General features: G+C 41.2%; 1 protein-coding gene across 1 annotated transcript; it reads right to left on the bottom strand.

The window, feature by feature from the left end:
• Positions 1 to 4,875: 4,875 nt before the first annotated feature.
• si:dkey-56m19.5 (neurofilament heavy polypeptide) lies at positions 4,876 to 10,122 on the bottom strand. Its single transcript, XM_041061783.1, has 2 exons — positions 9,944 to 10,122; positions 4,876 to 7,358 (listed from the first exon to the last, which is right to left on the bottom strand). The coding sequence occupies exon 2, from the start codon at positions 7,348 to 7,350 to the stop codon at positions 5,437 to 5,439; it is 1,914 nt and encodes a 637-aa protein (XP_040917717.1). The 5' UTR covers positions 7,351 to 7,358; positions 9,944 to 10,122; the 3' UTR covers positions 4,876 to 5,436.
• Between the last annotated feature and the right edge of the window lie 4,159 nt (positions 10,123 to 14,281).

Genomic DNA, 14,281 nt, shown 5'->3' with positions numbered 1-14,281 from the left:
TTGCTGTGAGGATGATTTTGAAGACTTTCCGCACACATGATTGTTGGATAATTCATGTGATAAATAAGTGTATTTCAGTACAATTACTCAGATGTGTGTGCACATGTATTTGTGTATATCAGAATGTTGTATTAAAAACACAGTGGTGCTGAGCTAACCCGGTAAGCATATGATTTATTCTGATATACATGAAGTGACCTATTCAACATTTTAAAGGGGAACTCCACCAATTTCACACATGAAAGTCTGTTGTTAGGTCTTGGGGAGGACTAATACATAGGTTATATAGAGCCTGTTGTCAGTCCAGAGGGAGCTCTGCAAAATCTGGTGCATCACATTGTTGTGTGGGGTTAGAAAGCTTACCAGACCTCTGTAGCTCCCTCCTCATCTCTGCTTAGAGCTAGCGGCTTGAGGCTACGTTAGCTACTATGACCACACTGTGAATCAGCAGCATTTAAAGTTGCTCCAGAAGGCCACTCTCAAAGCCAAAGTGAAAAGCTGACCATCGCAGAGAGGGACAAGAGGGGCATTATCTTTGAGGAAAGATAATGTGCAGCGTCATCATCATTCCTACATGATCAAGTCTTGATCAAGTCTTACACATTAAAACTGAAAAAAAAGAACTTGAGAAAGAACTTAAAACCTTGCTTGCAACTTTTCAAGTATGACAACATTCAAAAGTGCTGTAAAAATAAAAGTTTGAATGATGTAGTGGTTGTGGAGGTTGTCACAATTTCCATTATGGGGTTAGCCAGCAAACCCTGTGACATTGAATTGTTGCTGATACAACGGCCTGGGCACTGAAAATCTCAGCAGGTGTTGAGCCAAAGTGAAAACTGAGATGATATCCATACTGCTGCCTGCTTCATTTTCTGATGTTGAAGCCTAGATAGGTCTCTGAAAGTCTTCTGCTTGTTCTTATCTTAATAGCCTGGAATGCTTGGTAAAGAGAAATACATATATGGAGAGCTGACAATCCACAGGCTCTTATATGTTTACGTTGATACTGTTTACATAGATGCTAATGTTCACATTTACCCCTCACACACACACACACACACACACACACACACACACAGTATACATGGAGAAAATGGGCAGCTGTAAAGTGCTCACTCAGCGCAGCAGCTGCATCAGCAGAGTGAGATAGAATAGAAAGCAGTGTCTTGTGTGTGCATGTGTGTGTGTGTGTGGTTGAGAGAGAGTGTGCGCATGTGTGAGGAATTAAGGGTGATGGGATCTTTGAGCAGACAAAGGGGAATCACTGCTACTCTCAGCGTCCATTAGACTAACCCAGCGGATCAATATTGATCCTTACCACCACTGAGCTCTTTCTAATAGGCCTCTGCCCTGATACAATGACAGCATTAGCACACATGTCCAGATGGATGGGTTCGGGGGTGCAAGCGTATACCACAATCGGAACGAGAGAGAGAGAGAGTGATAAAGAGGCTAAAAAGATTTACATGTCCAGAAGAGAAAGGAGAGGAAACAGTAATACTGATTATGTGTGCAAGACAAACACCAAGAGTGAGACAGACAGGGTAAGAGAGACATCTAACCAGACAGAAAAATAGAAAAATCATAGTTTGCTGATGCAGGCACAGTTTGAACAAGGACATGAATCCATAAAACACACTCTTGCTCTTTCAGCATGTCAGTTACTTAGTGCATCTTCTCCTGACTGACCGTTTTAGAGAACATAAAGGGAAAGAGAGGAAGTCTCTGTACAGCAATTAAAATAAAAGCAGTAGACATCAGTGTGTGTGTCTGTCTCTGCCTGGGATGAGAGAAACTGAAAAGGGAAGAGCGAGTTGTTTGTTTTTGGCTGTCTTGTGTGTGTTTTCCTGTCTGTACTTCTGCTCTGACACCCTCTTGCTTGAATAATAAATAGTGATCAGCTGTTGCTGTAATTTGGCCACCTGACTCTTATTATCCACTCAGTCTGCTGAGTTGGATGGAGCGAGGGGGTAAGAATATCTCTTATATGACAAAGCATTTCAGAGGTCTGAGCAGTCTTCCCTCACACACTCACATCCGCCTCGTTTGTTCTCTCAGTAATGACCAAGACAAAACTAGAAGATTCCTTCCCAGAAGCACACATGGCTTTGGAGTCTGGAGTTTAATATGACTGACCTCTAGATAGGGAAAGGCTTGTAAATACACCTATGTTAAATGTCGCCTCAGGCAAGTTTGTCAAGAGTTAGAGCCAGTTCTGTGCAAAGTAAGATGCTTCATTTAGAAAGTAAAGCTTTGAAGACCCTGAACACACATTTTCTCAATCAGCTTTGGTCTCTTCTTATGGTTATTTCACATGAAAGATTTCTTACACTTGAGTCTTTACTGGTTTGACGTGTGCAGGGCTCAGTTTTAAAAAGGTGATGTTGTGTACCTGTGTGCCAGTCAGGATTTAGACATTTGAAACCAAACCTGATGACAAACTGTGTGGTTAGGATTGGCTTGAGCACAAATGATGAAAATGATTTCTACATGTCCATGTTGCAGATATACTGAGGGACTAAATAGAATCAGAATATCCCTCGTATTACATCAGTAGTACGAGGGATATTCCACAGTAATTGTTTGTTTATGCTGGTCTTTTCTGTTTCCTCTCTCTACTTCTCATTCATGGACACACTTACATATTAACAATGAATCAACCATTACACTACATGAGTTTGTTTAAAAAAAAAAAAGACCTTAGCAGTGATTTCTAGACTTGTGTCTCTGCCCTTTAGAGAAAAACAAACAGATTTGAAAACTTGATCTAATAGGTCAGTGCCTATGAATTTTCTCATAATATGGCCTTTTTTGGCGTTTTCTTTTTCCTTTTGCTTCTCTAAGGCATCAGTTGGTGATAGTTAAAGCCTGCGGGGCTAGTCCTCACACAGGGAAAAAAGAAGCCGGAGCACAGTCTGAGCTTTGTGCAGGAGCTTGCATATAGAGCACATAGTGTTAGGGTAACCAGGCAGTGCAGCTGGCCTTTCACAACTATGCAACTTTAAAGCAGTGTTTAAATCAAGATCCAAAAGACAAGGACCCTGTTCTCCCACACTAACACTTGCATAAAAAGGAAAAGAAAGTAAAGAAAGGAAAGCGAAATAGGGGAATGTGGAAATGATGAGCTTTCACTGTAGACATTACTGTATAAATAATCATTTTGGTGAGAACAAACAAGAGTGGTCAGAAACAAACTTTTAAAGAAGTTAATATTTTATCATGGAAATCTACTACAACTGCCACTGCAGTTTCAACTTTACTTGGTTTGGGGGTCTCCCCTTTGTTCACAATACCCTCTTCTACCTTTTATTCTGTGAAGTTGGCAGGGGGTCAGTCATAGTGTTGCCAAACTGACGTTTAATGATGGCATTCCTAAGTTTTAAACTATTTTATATTTGAATGTTAAAACCGATACAGGCCAGTTGCTGTCAAATAATGAATGACACATAAAATGACAAAGGATACTTTTATATGAAATGCTTTGAATAAACTCTACATAAAGCATTATTTGTTGCCTCAGTTGCTTGAAAAATCTTAGAAATTATTAGTCTTTAAAAATGATAATTGCATCAATCCATAGTGTATATTATTACTTTTACAATAAAATTGTTTCCAAACCAGCAACCTATGGCAGCAGTCTACGGTATTTTGACTAAACCGTTCAGCAATAAAAAAAGAAAAACTTGCCAGCAAGTTCATCCTCTTGGCCCCCAAAATCCTCTCCACAGCATTCCTTTAATAAATGTGCAGTGTTGGAGTATTTTTTTAAGAAACCGGAGAGAGCTGGTATGTGGATGGGCCCATTATGGAGCTACTTCTGTGGGAGGTTTCTGTTATCACTATCAGATCTGCTCTCATGAGCTGACCCATGGTCCAGTAGTTATTTCAAGGTTGGATGATCATAATCTACAAATGCCAGCCCCTCCACCTCCCACACTTTCTCTCTCTCTCTCACACACACACCTTCCCCTGTCCATGTTTGTGCATACACAGGTGCACAGAAACATTAATATAATTTTGCTCCCTCTTGTTAATGTGCGTGCGTTAGCACCTGCCCGACAAAGACCCTCTAGTCTCTGGCAGCATTCTACAAAAAGGCATCAGATAGGTGTCAAAACGTGTTTATCCCTGCAAACTACCATCCAGCTCTACTCATCCTCATCATTGCTTGTCTAAATTCAGTCTGTGAAATAGTCTCAGGATATTGGTTGTGGTCTGGTCTGTTGGCAGAAGAGAGAGTATCTTTGACATCTTCTTTTCCTCTGTGCAAAATCAAAGCTCTTGCTTTCATCCCAGACCATCCCTCCCCTACCCCCTCTTACTTTTCTCTGCCTAATGCAAGCATTCCTGCCCCTCCCCCCCTCTAGTTCCCCTTGCCGGTATGGATCTGTGAAATGTTGGCAGGGGGTGCTGCTATGGCATGGAGCCTCAGCAATAGACATGGTGATGTGAGAGGGAAAGAGGTGAGGAAGATTACATCAGAAAATGAACTGATTTCTCCGGGTAAAGCGAAATCCTTTTGTTTGGCCAGCCATGACATGCAGGCTGCTTACTATAGCCTGCCGTGTTCCACCAACCAAAATATTTGTAATGTGGCCAATGACCTAAAGGACATCGCTCTTTGTAGATATGAATAATCAGCCAAACTCTGACCCACTAGAGCTGATATGAGCAGTTGAGACAGTGGATGTCAACAAGTGGTTTGAAATTAACAGAGCTGTGATGCTCGAACGCTGCTCTGCTTCTCTTGCAACTATATGGATGGAAAGCTGAGAGCAAAGCACAATAAATCTTACAGTAACCCAGTGCCTCAGACAATTGTGACACACTTTACGCTGATAGAATGCATGAAAAGAAAAGAAGATCACTGTAGGCTATAACAATCTCTTTTTATTCTCTATTCCGAACAATCCATTTAAAATTAACAGTCCTCACAGGTACCATTATTATAAAAGGCCAAAACAGTTATGTCATGTCTCTCCGTATAGTGATAGAAAGGATATATGAAATTCTAAATCAGATAATATACTAATAAAGAATGCTGTTCCAATAAACCACTTTGTAATATTCATCGGGCTCCCACACAAAGACAGATTTATTCATTTCATTCAATAACATCATCTTCACTGTCCAGTATTTTTGCTCTGCTGTCAAGTTTCACTTTCTGTCTACACTCATCCAAACTCAAATCTGCCCTCTGCACTTCCATCTCACTTGCTTTCTGCCTGTCTGTCTCTCTTTCAATTCTCAAGTGGTTGCATTTCATTTTTTTGGTTACTCAAAAGAAAACATCCTTTTGCCTGAGTTACCACTATAGACATTGTGGTGGTTACAGCATTTCAGAAAGCCTAGCTGTGTTTCTGATACCTTGATGGCTTTCTCACACCGTCGGGAGGATTAAACTGGATTCACATTGATTTGAAAGAGGGCTTCTTTTCAGACTGCCTGGGTGACCTCAGTGCTGAGACCTTCCACCATGTCGGACACTGCATCTGGAACTTCCTGGACATCCCCACTCACGTTCACATCTTTTTTCAGTTCAAAGTCACTCTGTTCCTTGATAGGCGTCTCCTCTGGCTTTTCACTACCGTTAACACATTCCACAGTGGTGGCAGGAGAATCTGTGCACTCTCCGTTCACAGATGGAAGTGCTGCCACATTCTCTGTAACAGAAGGGCTCTTTAAATCTCCATTTTCCATCTTGGTTTCGACGTCTGGCTCTGGGCAAGGCACCTCTTCCACAGAGGCTTCAGATACCTCTTCAGACTCAGCAGTAATTTTGCTGGCAGACACAGACTCTGAGATGACAATCTCAGGGATAGGTTCTGCTGCTTCTGACTCAGCTGTGGTCTCAGTGCAGAAAGCTTCTGTTGCAACAGGTTCCTCATCTTCAGGTTGGGTGGGGGCCACCTCTGCTGCAGTCTCCAAGGCCTCAGGTGCATCTGCTTCTGCTTCCACAGTCTCAAGTTCAGAAATGTCAGATGTTGCTACGATTGGTTCTGGTTCAACATCTTCTACTTTTTCCTCTGCTGTTTGTTCCACTGCACCAGCCTTTTGCTCAGGCTCTGGCTCTTGTACTTGCTCTGGTTCTGGCTCTGGTGATTGTCCTAGCTCTGGCTCTGGGGCTTGCTCTGGTTCGGGTTCTGGCTTGGGTGCTTCCACTGGCTCTGGCTCTGGTTCCTGCTTCAGTTCTGACACATGCTCTGGGTCTGGTTCTTGCTCTGGCTCTAGCTCGAGGATTTGCTCTGGTTCTGGAGCTTGCTCCAGCACTGGTTCTACAGCTGGTTCCGCCATTGGCTCAGGTTCAGGGACAGCAGCAGGCACCATTGTCTCCTCCACATTTACTTCAGGCTCAGTAACAGTCTCTGGGATGGGTTCTGGCTCCTGGTCCTCAGGTGTTTTCTCTGGGCTGGCTGGAACAACCTCTGGTTCTGGCACAGATTCCACAGCTGCAGCAGGTTCTTGAGGTACAGCAGCAAGCTCAGGTTCAACCTCACTTTGCACAGGTTCTTCTGATGCTGGAGCCGACAGTTCCTCTACTGCCTCTACTGCTGCTGTAGCCTCTGGGAGCTTTACTGGGGCTTGTTCCTGTACTACTGGGGCTGACTCCTCTGCTGATAGAGCGGGTTCCTCTGCAGCAGGAGCAGATTCCTCTGCTACTACAACTGGTTCTTCTACTACTGGAGCTGGTTCCTCTGCTGCTGTAACTGACTCCTCTGCTGCTGTAACTGACTCCTCTGCTACTGGAGCAGATTCCTCTGCTACTGGTTCTGCTTTCTCTGCTGTTGCAGTTGGTTCTATTGCAACTGGAGCTACTTCCTCTGCTGCTGCAGCTGGTTCTTTTGCGACTGGAGCAGCTTCCTCTGCTGCTGCAGCTGGTTCTTTTGCAACTGGAGCTGCTTCCTCTGCTGCTGCAGCTGGTTCTTTTGCGACTGGAGCTGCTTCCTCTGCTGCTGCAGCTGGTTCTTTTGCGACTGGAGCTGCTTCCTCTGCTGCTGCAGCTGGTTCTTTTGCGACTGGAGCAGCTTCCCCTGCTGCTGCATCTGATTCCTGTATTGGAGCAGCCTCCTCTAGAGCTGCAGCAGCTGGTTCTTCTGAAGGTGCAGATTTTGGCTCCACTGGAGCTTCTACAGCTTCAGTTGTAGATGCTGCCACAGCGGTTGCCACCGCTTCCTCTACTGCACTGTCTGCCTTGGCTGTCAACTCAGCCTCAGCTCCTGTGGGTGCAGCACCATCCTCCACTTTAGCTGGCTCCACTGCACCAGCAGCTGTAGTTATAATCTCAGCCTTCGCCTCCTTGGGGTCGCTCACATCATATCCCTTCTTCTTCTTGCTCAGTTTGCCTCCCATGATGTCTCCTAGGAACAAGTGGATGAAGGTGTCATTTAATATGAAAAACAAAGAATTGTTTGTTTTGGTCTGTCTCATTAATCATTGGTGTTTTAAAATGTTTAAACATTGGTCAAGAGAAAAATGCAATATCAAGAAAAAATGCAATATCTCTCAGACAAACACACTCATTCCTTTCATTCCTGACCTGTGTGTCTCTGGACTATGGGACAAATCCCATGCCACAAGGAAAACAGGCAAACTCCTCACTAAACGAACCCAGCTGTCTGGGTTCAAATCCAGCAATAGTGTTAACCACTGATCCACTATGTCACCTATGTTTGGAGGTGATACTACTTAATTTACATGTATGTATGTTTACTTGGTTTGTTGTTTTGTTTTACTTTGGTGCTGAAAATCTCTTAATATTGTCTCATCTAAAAGGTTTCTGTCTACTGTAAAGAATGCAGTACAGTACAAAACAAATACAAATATATAGTATCTCAGACCATCTAATACATCAAGACTCCAAAATATAAGAACAGATGAAATGTCAGGAAATGTCATAGTTTTTTCATCCTACACAAGTCTGATGAGAACAATTAAATCCTTTCAGAAGTAAGAGTTTTTTTGTCAGAAAAGAGAATAGAGAAAAGTCTATTGTCTATTAGTTAACCAGAAGTTCAATTAGGAAACTGCTCTCTGACAAACACAGTTTGGCAAGAAAACAAATGTAAATGCATGAGAACCTCATTGAGATCAGACAAACCCACAGACTCTCTAACCTTTCAGGAATGTCTGGCAACACTTGGTGCCAAATGAACCCACAACTCTGAGTAGAGCATCTATGATGTAGATGTACAACTATTCCTATCTCAGTGTGTCAAGCTCCAATCCAGAGCCTGGAGTCACATTGGCATGAAACATCTAAATTACAAAACTGGATCTTCTGTGTAAACCACAAATCAGTGTAAAACTGCAATAATCAAACTGACACAGTCTGTGAATGGAGCAAATATGCGCTGCAGACATGTAGGTCTTTGTGTTAATGTCACAACACTGTTGTAGCTGTAGAGGAAGATCCAGTGATTGCCACAGAATGCAACTTCCTTTTGGTGACTGAATAGAGAACTGGAAGTTCAACTTTATCTTACTGATTGTGTGCCAGCTGACCCAGAATAAATCAAGCTGTCTGAATATGTACTATGCAAAAGAGAGCCCTTCAACAACAGGATTCTGCCCAGATGATAGATTATAGGTTTATATTCAGATTGCCACAGTCTGATAATTTGATTAGCCTGTTTCGTTTTGAAAGATGCTATTCCAACAAAAACTAAAAATGTTACGCAACATGGGATTGTTTTTTTTTTTTTTTGTCCAAAATGCCCCAAGTAGCATAGTTATCCTGTGGGATAACACGTAGGTACAGGTGCGAACAAGGAACTGTCCATAGTGCTGCAATGGAGCAATCAGGACAGGATGCGCCACACACCAGGCTGGAATAGGCTGAATACCCATTACACCGATTTACAGTCAAATGAGCTGTCCGTTTGTATAAATAATAATAATAATGATAAGTCATTATGTCTGCTTTTAGAGTATCACAAGTCTAATTCTGCTTTTGGATGTACTTCTAACTCATTCTTAGTTTTTTATTATATGGATAATTTCTTACTTGCCCATTTCCCCCCCAAACCCCATTTGATGTCTCCGGCCTCCAAATCAGACAAAGCAAAATTTACAGTCTGAGCAGAAAACCTCATATTTTTTGATTCCTGTGGATTGACACTGACAATATGTCAAGCCACTTTTCGAGTAAATATGAAAGTCAAATGTACAGTAGACACAAACCTTTAGGCTCATATTAGAAAGATAAAGGAGACTCGCAAAGGCACGGCAGCATGTGCCGACCGGTAACAAAGGATGGTGATTCCTCAGCAACAGCAGCTACTCACTGAGTAAAAGTAATGGGTCGTACTAAGTTGGCAGCAAACACTGATGCCAAGCTTGTCTATAGTAGTATATTATAGGCTACCACACTGGTTAGTTAGACTATACACGAATATATGAGTGATAAAAGCTGTAGAGGGGTCTCCATCCCCCCCATTTCAACCCACCCACCGCTGCTTCTCCCAGCTGCTCTGCCCTTTTTTGTTCACGGGCATTTGAAAATGTCGTAGGCCTACTCACACAGGCATGTCAAAGAAAACGAAATTCACCACAATAACGTGCTAATATCTATTAAGTACCACAACACCACAACTTTGTTTTGCGCTTTCTTTATCCCGGAATGCTTTTAATCGCCCGGTGTACACAAAACCCGAGAAAGACGCGCAGGGCGACATCAAATTCAACCGCTGAGAACGGAGAAAAAAAAATCCTGTCTTTATTATGCGAGTCTTGAAATGTACAAATTTGCATAATAGGAGAAAAGAGAAAGAGAGAACAATAGGTAAACTGCAGCTCAAAGGCATCTTTTTTCCTGACTCACTCACTCACTCACTCACTCACTCACTCACTTCTTTCTTTTTCTTTTACTTACAGAAAATATATTCTATGCATATTTTAACTGAAAAATAAAACTTTTTTTTTTTTAAAGTAATGTGTAACTGACCTGTATTTCTAGAGAGTGATCAGTTGGACCTGTTCTCCAAGCGCCGGCTGAATGTGATAATGGAGGTAAACCTTTGGAGTGACAGCTGCGGATTCCGCCCCTGCTCTCCGAGGTGCAGCCTGGAACTGTGTGGTAAATGAGGAGTGCCCCTCACAGTTTTCTAGACATCTGTCGCCATCACAATCCAGCCTACCCCACCACTGCTCCGTCTGCAATCTACACCCTCCCGATCCTTAACCCCTCCTCTCCCGCACACACCCACTCCAGTGGACATTTCTCTGTTGTGTAGCTACATCTGGGGACGAAACTGGAATATTAAGGAACCAGCACTTATTTCACTTTATAAAATTACCCTTGCTCCTCTGCTCTTGTTTTGCCAGAAAGTAATGCTGTTGGAAATCACGTTAGAAGCCCCCCCACCCCCAGGAGTATTAATGTAATATAAATTATACATAGGGGGCATTTTGGTTTTTTTTTTCTTCTGTTGTTTATCAGCAACATAATATTCAGGCTCGTCCCTACTTGCATAGAAAATAGTAAATACACACATAAACAGAGGGATCATACACAGTAATCACGATAAGCAGAACATGTTTAAAGGCATTCTGAGTAAATTACAAAGCAAAAGGATTTCATTTGGTTTAAAGTGCTAAATTGAATCTACACTGGTAAACTGTTGACACATGGACATCCTTGTTTGGACAGTGGGCTTCTGAAGAAGTCATCTTAATCATATAAACATAAACATATACAGGCTGTCTGAAGTATTTATTGGCTTTCCCATGCCTGGCTTTAAATTTATGTAAGGTTGCTGCTCTGGTTAAGAATATAAAGAAGAGCGAAACCAGTGGCAAGTATTATGATTCATTCTGCCTCTTTGCTATTTGTCTTCCATGTGTTAATGGGACATGGTTGATCCAAGTGACACTTAGTGGAATTCAACAGCTGACCCTTTCGTTGTCTCCTCCAGCAACTTTTCCAGCAGCAGTCCACTTGTTTTCACTTGTAAAGTCTGTGAAAAGAAGGTGAGATTGTGGGTGTTTCCCTAACAGTTCACCAAAACGGTTTCTCTCAGTGAAACTGGAAGGACACTACAAATCACACAACAAATGCACCGACGGTCTGATTACATCACTCAAAACCCACCAACCTGGTATTTGATCGCAAAGCAACCAAACGGGTTATTTGTATTGCTTCAGGCCTGTATGCATATGTATACACTCAGGCAACGTTAAAGCAGGAAATGTGTCTCAGTGCATGTAACAAATATATATATATTTTTAAATACAGTGGAGTCCAAAAGACTGAGACCACTTTCCCATTCACCTGAATGGGATATTTTATATTGTTGCATTTTTTTTCTTTAACATAACAGATCTTGAACTTAGACAGAATTTGTACTACACTGTCCCTGCTTTCTTTTCTTTCTCTTTGAATGAACACATTTATCACTCATTGTTTATGGAAGTAATGCCTGACAGACAGTATTACTGAGGAGACAGCACCCTCTCCTGTTACAAGAGCTGATAGCACAACACCAACTATTGAATTGATAATAATGATACGTATTAAAAATTGTAGATGTAACAATAACACAATTTTAATGCAACTGTTTTATGCAAATATCTAGATACATTGTTTCTTTTGAGATATCTGTTAAAATTGCGTATGGTTTTCTGTCTGTGACGAAGTAAATGTTCCTGATTCTTTCAGTGTGTATCACCACAGAATAAAACCCAAAGAAAATATGATACACGAATAATGAAAAAAAAAAAACATTTATTTTATTGACTTGTTAGAGCTAGGTCTTGAATTTTATAGTGCTCTGCTCGCTACTGCTTCTGTTTCCCAGCTATCTGTTAAAGACAGCATGAAAACAAAACCAATCTTGTTTGTTTTCCCTGCTGGCAGCACAGCTAAAGAGTGACAAAGGGGCAGCAAAGGCTGAGTTTCACATGATGCAAAAGCTCTGGAATGCATTCCCAGGAGTATAACCACCATCCCAGCCAACCACTCTGCTCCAACTCACAGACATATGGGGGAGGCCTTGGAAAATCCCCCAGAGTTATCATCATGGTAATGTCCAAAGCTCACTTGTCTGCAACTGTGACAGAAAGGCTGAAGAGATGGAGAAATACATAAACAGGTGCTGCAGCATGCTACAGGCCTATAGCTCACCATCAGAGTATGTGCAGGAATGTGTCAAATATATGTGATTGTGTGCAATTCCCAGTGAGAGGAAGGGTATAGTCTGGGCAGGTTAAGATATTTCCTTAATACACAAATGAAGTTACAATAATTAAAAGAAACTTTTAAAAAATTAAGCTTGGCATTTGACGTTCACTTCAAAATTTACTGACAATAACTTGCAGTCAGAACCACAAAACTCTCAAAAATGTGTTTAATGTCCTACGTGATGCAAAGTCTGTCCTAAAATGGAAGATTCTGAGGGTATAGTCTGCACAGGGTGTGGCACACAGATATAAAATATGAGTGTGAAAGTGGTATGTTATACGTATGTTATATATACTCCTCATGACAGTCTGGATTTATAAGTTTTGCTTTTTTCATGCAAAGGCATATTATTCTTTTTCACCAACTGAGATGTCATGGATGAGAGTAACGCCTGCACACCAACTCAAAAGCACAGGTAACGTGATAAAGATCCAGCTTGAAACTCTGCCTCCTAATGGTTAAATAAAGCTCACCTCACTTCAGTACAATTACATTCTTATAATATTTCATACATCAGTGTTACAGTGGTTTCTGAGAACTCCAATAATATTTGCATTATACTAGGGCCATGGAACAAGTAAACCAAATGGAACGCAGCCATTATCAGTGGTTTTCCTTCTACAATGAAGAATGTCTGCTGTGAAAAAGGCAGCATCATCTCCTGGTAACACCATAATGTTTACTGCACTTTACAGACAACAGTTTTGGATGTATATAGATTATCCTATCTTCAATATGATAGTCCAGAATGAATTTCCTATAGGTTGATCTATTAAAATTCATAATTCATAAATAACATAAAATGTTAACCACAGTGAAGTATAAGGTTTTCAGTACAAATGTGTGAGGACAGATTTCTGCCCATATTGCTGCTCAGCAATATGAATATGAATAGCACCATCTACTGGAGCATTTTTATTACAACATGAGTAACAGTCATTCGTATATTTGTACAAAATGACTGCTGAAGGAGCAAAATATGTTTTGTTTTGTTTTGTTTTGTTTTGTTTTGTTTTTTGAGAAACTTAGAAGTGTAGTTTTCTTTTTGGTACAAAATGAACAGTCTTGCCTTTAGATGATTACTAATGTGGATTCGGACACACAAGTTTTTGTGACAAATTTCTGTTTCTGTGTTTTTGCTGCCAGATGTATTTCCATGTCATGGCCATAAGTGTTAGTGTATCACAGTTCTGTTGATAAGTCATAAAAGAGGCACGCCTCACACTTCACCCTCAGTAGAAAAGGCTGTTTATTGATAACGTGACCAGGATCATTGTTTCCAAAGACACCAAACCAAAGTGTGTACAATACCTGTAATGCTTCTCTAATCCTTCTTGGCCCAAATATTATTGTATAAATCAACATCCTTTCAAATAAAGTAGTTTTTGAATCAGTGGCATGTGCATTCAGCTGTATGTATGGATATCTTAAAGGTTTATTAGACTGCTGGGCAACCATGGCACCCACTCAAACCCTGCTTTCTTGCCTTTCCCTGCATGAAGATTAACAGAAGAAGTTAAGAACAAATGTGCTATAAGAAAGCTAGAAATGGCACCAACTGGTTTAAACCGACTACACTTGGGTACACTCATGCTGACAAGTGCTAAGATGGTAAAACAAAGTTTGAAGGATTCCGAATTGCAGGTCAAATCCACACTGAATGACATGTCAGAAAACTGTTGGTTAAACACTTGCTTTAAACTCTGAAGCATTTTGAACTTCTGGCCATCAGGTAATTGTTGATATCACACCGTGTTCTCCATCAGCTGTTAAGTGAAAATAATCTGCTATGACATCATTTATTGGCATGTTGCCAGAAGTACTGCTCGATTGTTTGAACCCATGTTTGAACCAGAAATAATCTACCTCTGTCAAATCCTCTTTATATATATGTAACCAGTATAACATTTTGTACACAAACCATTTATTTCTCGATATATACTTCCTGATATATTTCCTTGTAAGGCATTATTAAAGCAATCAATAAAAACATGATCTTGTCGAATGAGCAGAAGTGCACTCTGAGTGCCGGCGCGGCGTAGCGGTCAACGAATGTAACGCACCTTTGGCTACTTGGTTGAAGGCGGTGCTAGTGGTGCCCAA

This window comes from Toxotes jaculatrix, chromosome 1 (genome assembly GCF_017976425.1).
Source record: "Toxotes jaculatrix isolate fToxJac2 chromosome 1, fToxJac2.pri, whole genome shotgun sequence".
NCBI classification, from domain to species: Eukaryota; Metazoa; Chordata; class Actinopteri; family Toxotidae; genus Toxotes; species Toxotes jaculatrix.
The sequence above is the reverse complement of the archived record's forward strand: the minus strand, read 5'-3'. Positions and strand labels throughout refer to the sequence as shown.

Bases quoted from the DNA above. Each gene is read 5' to 3' on its own strand.
- si:dkey-56m19.5 (XM_041061783.1), bottom strand. From the start codon at position 7,350: ATGGGAGGCAAACTGAGCAAGAAGAAGAAGGGATATGATGTGAGCGAC.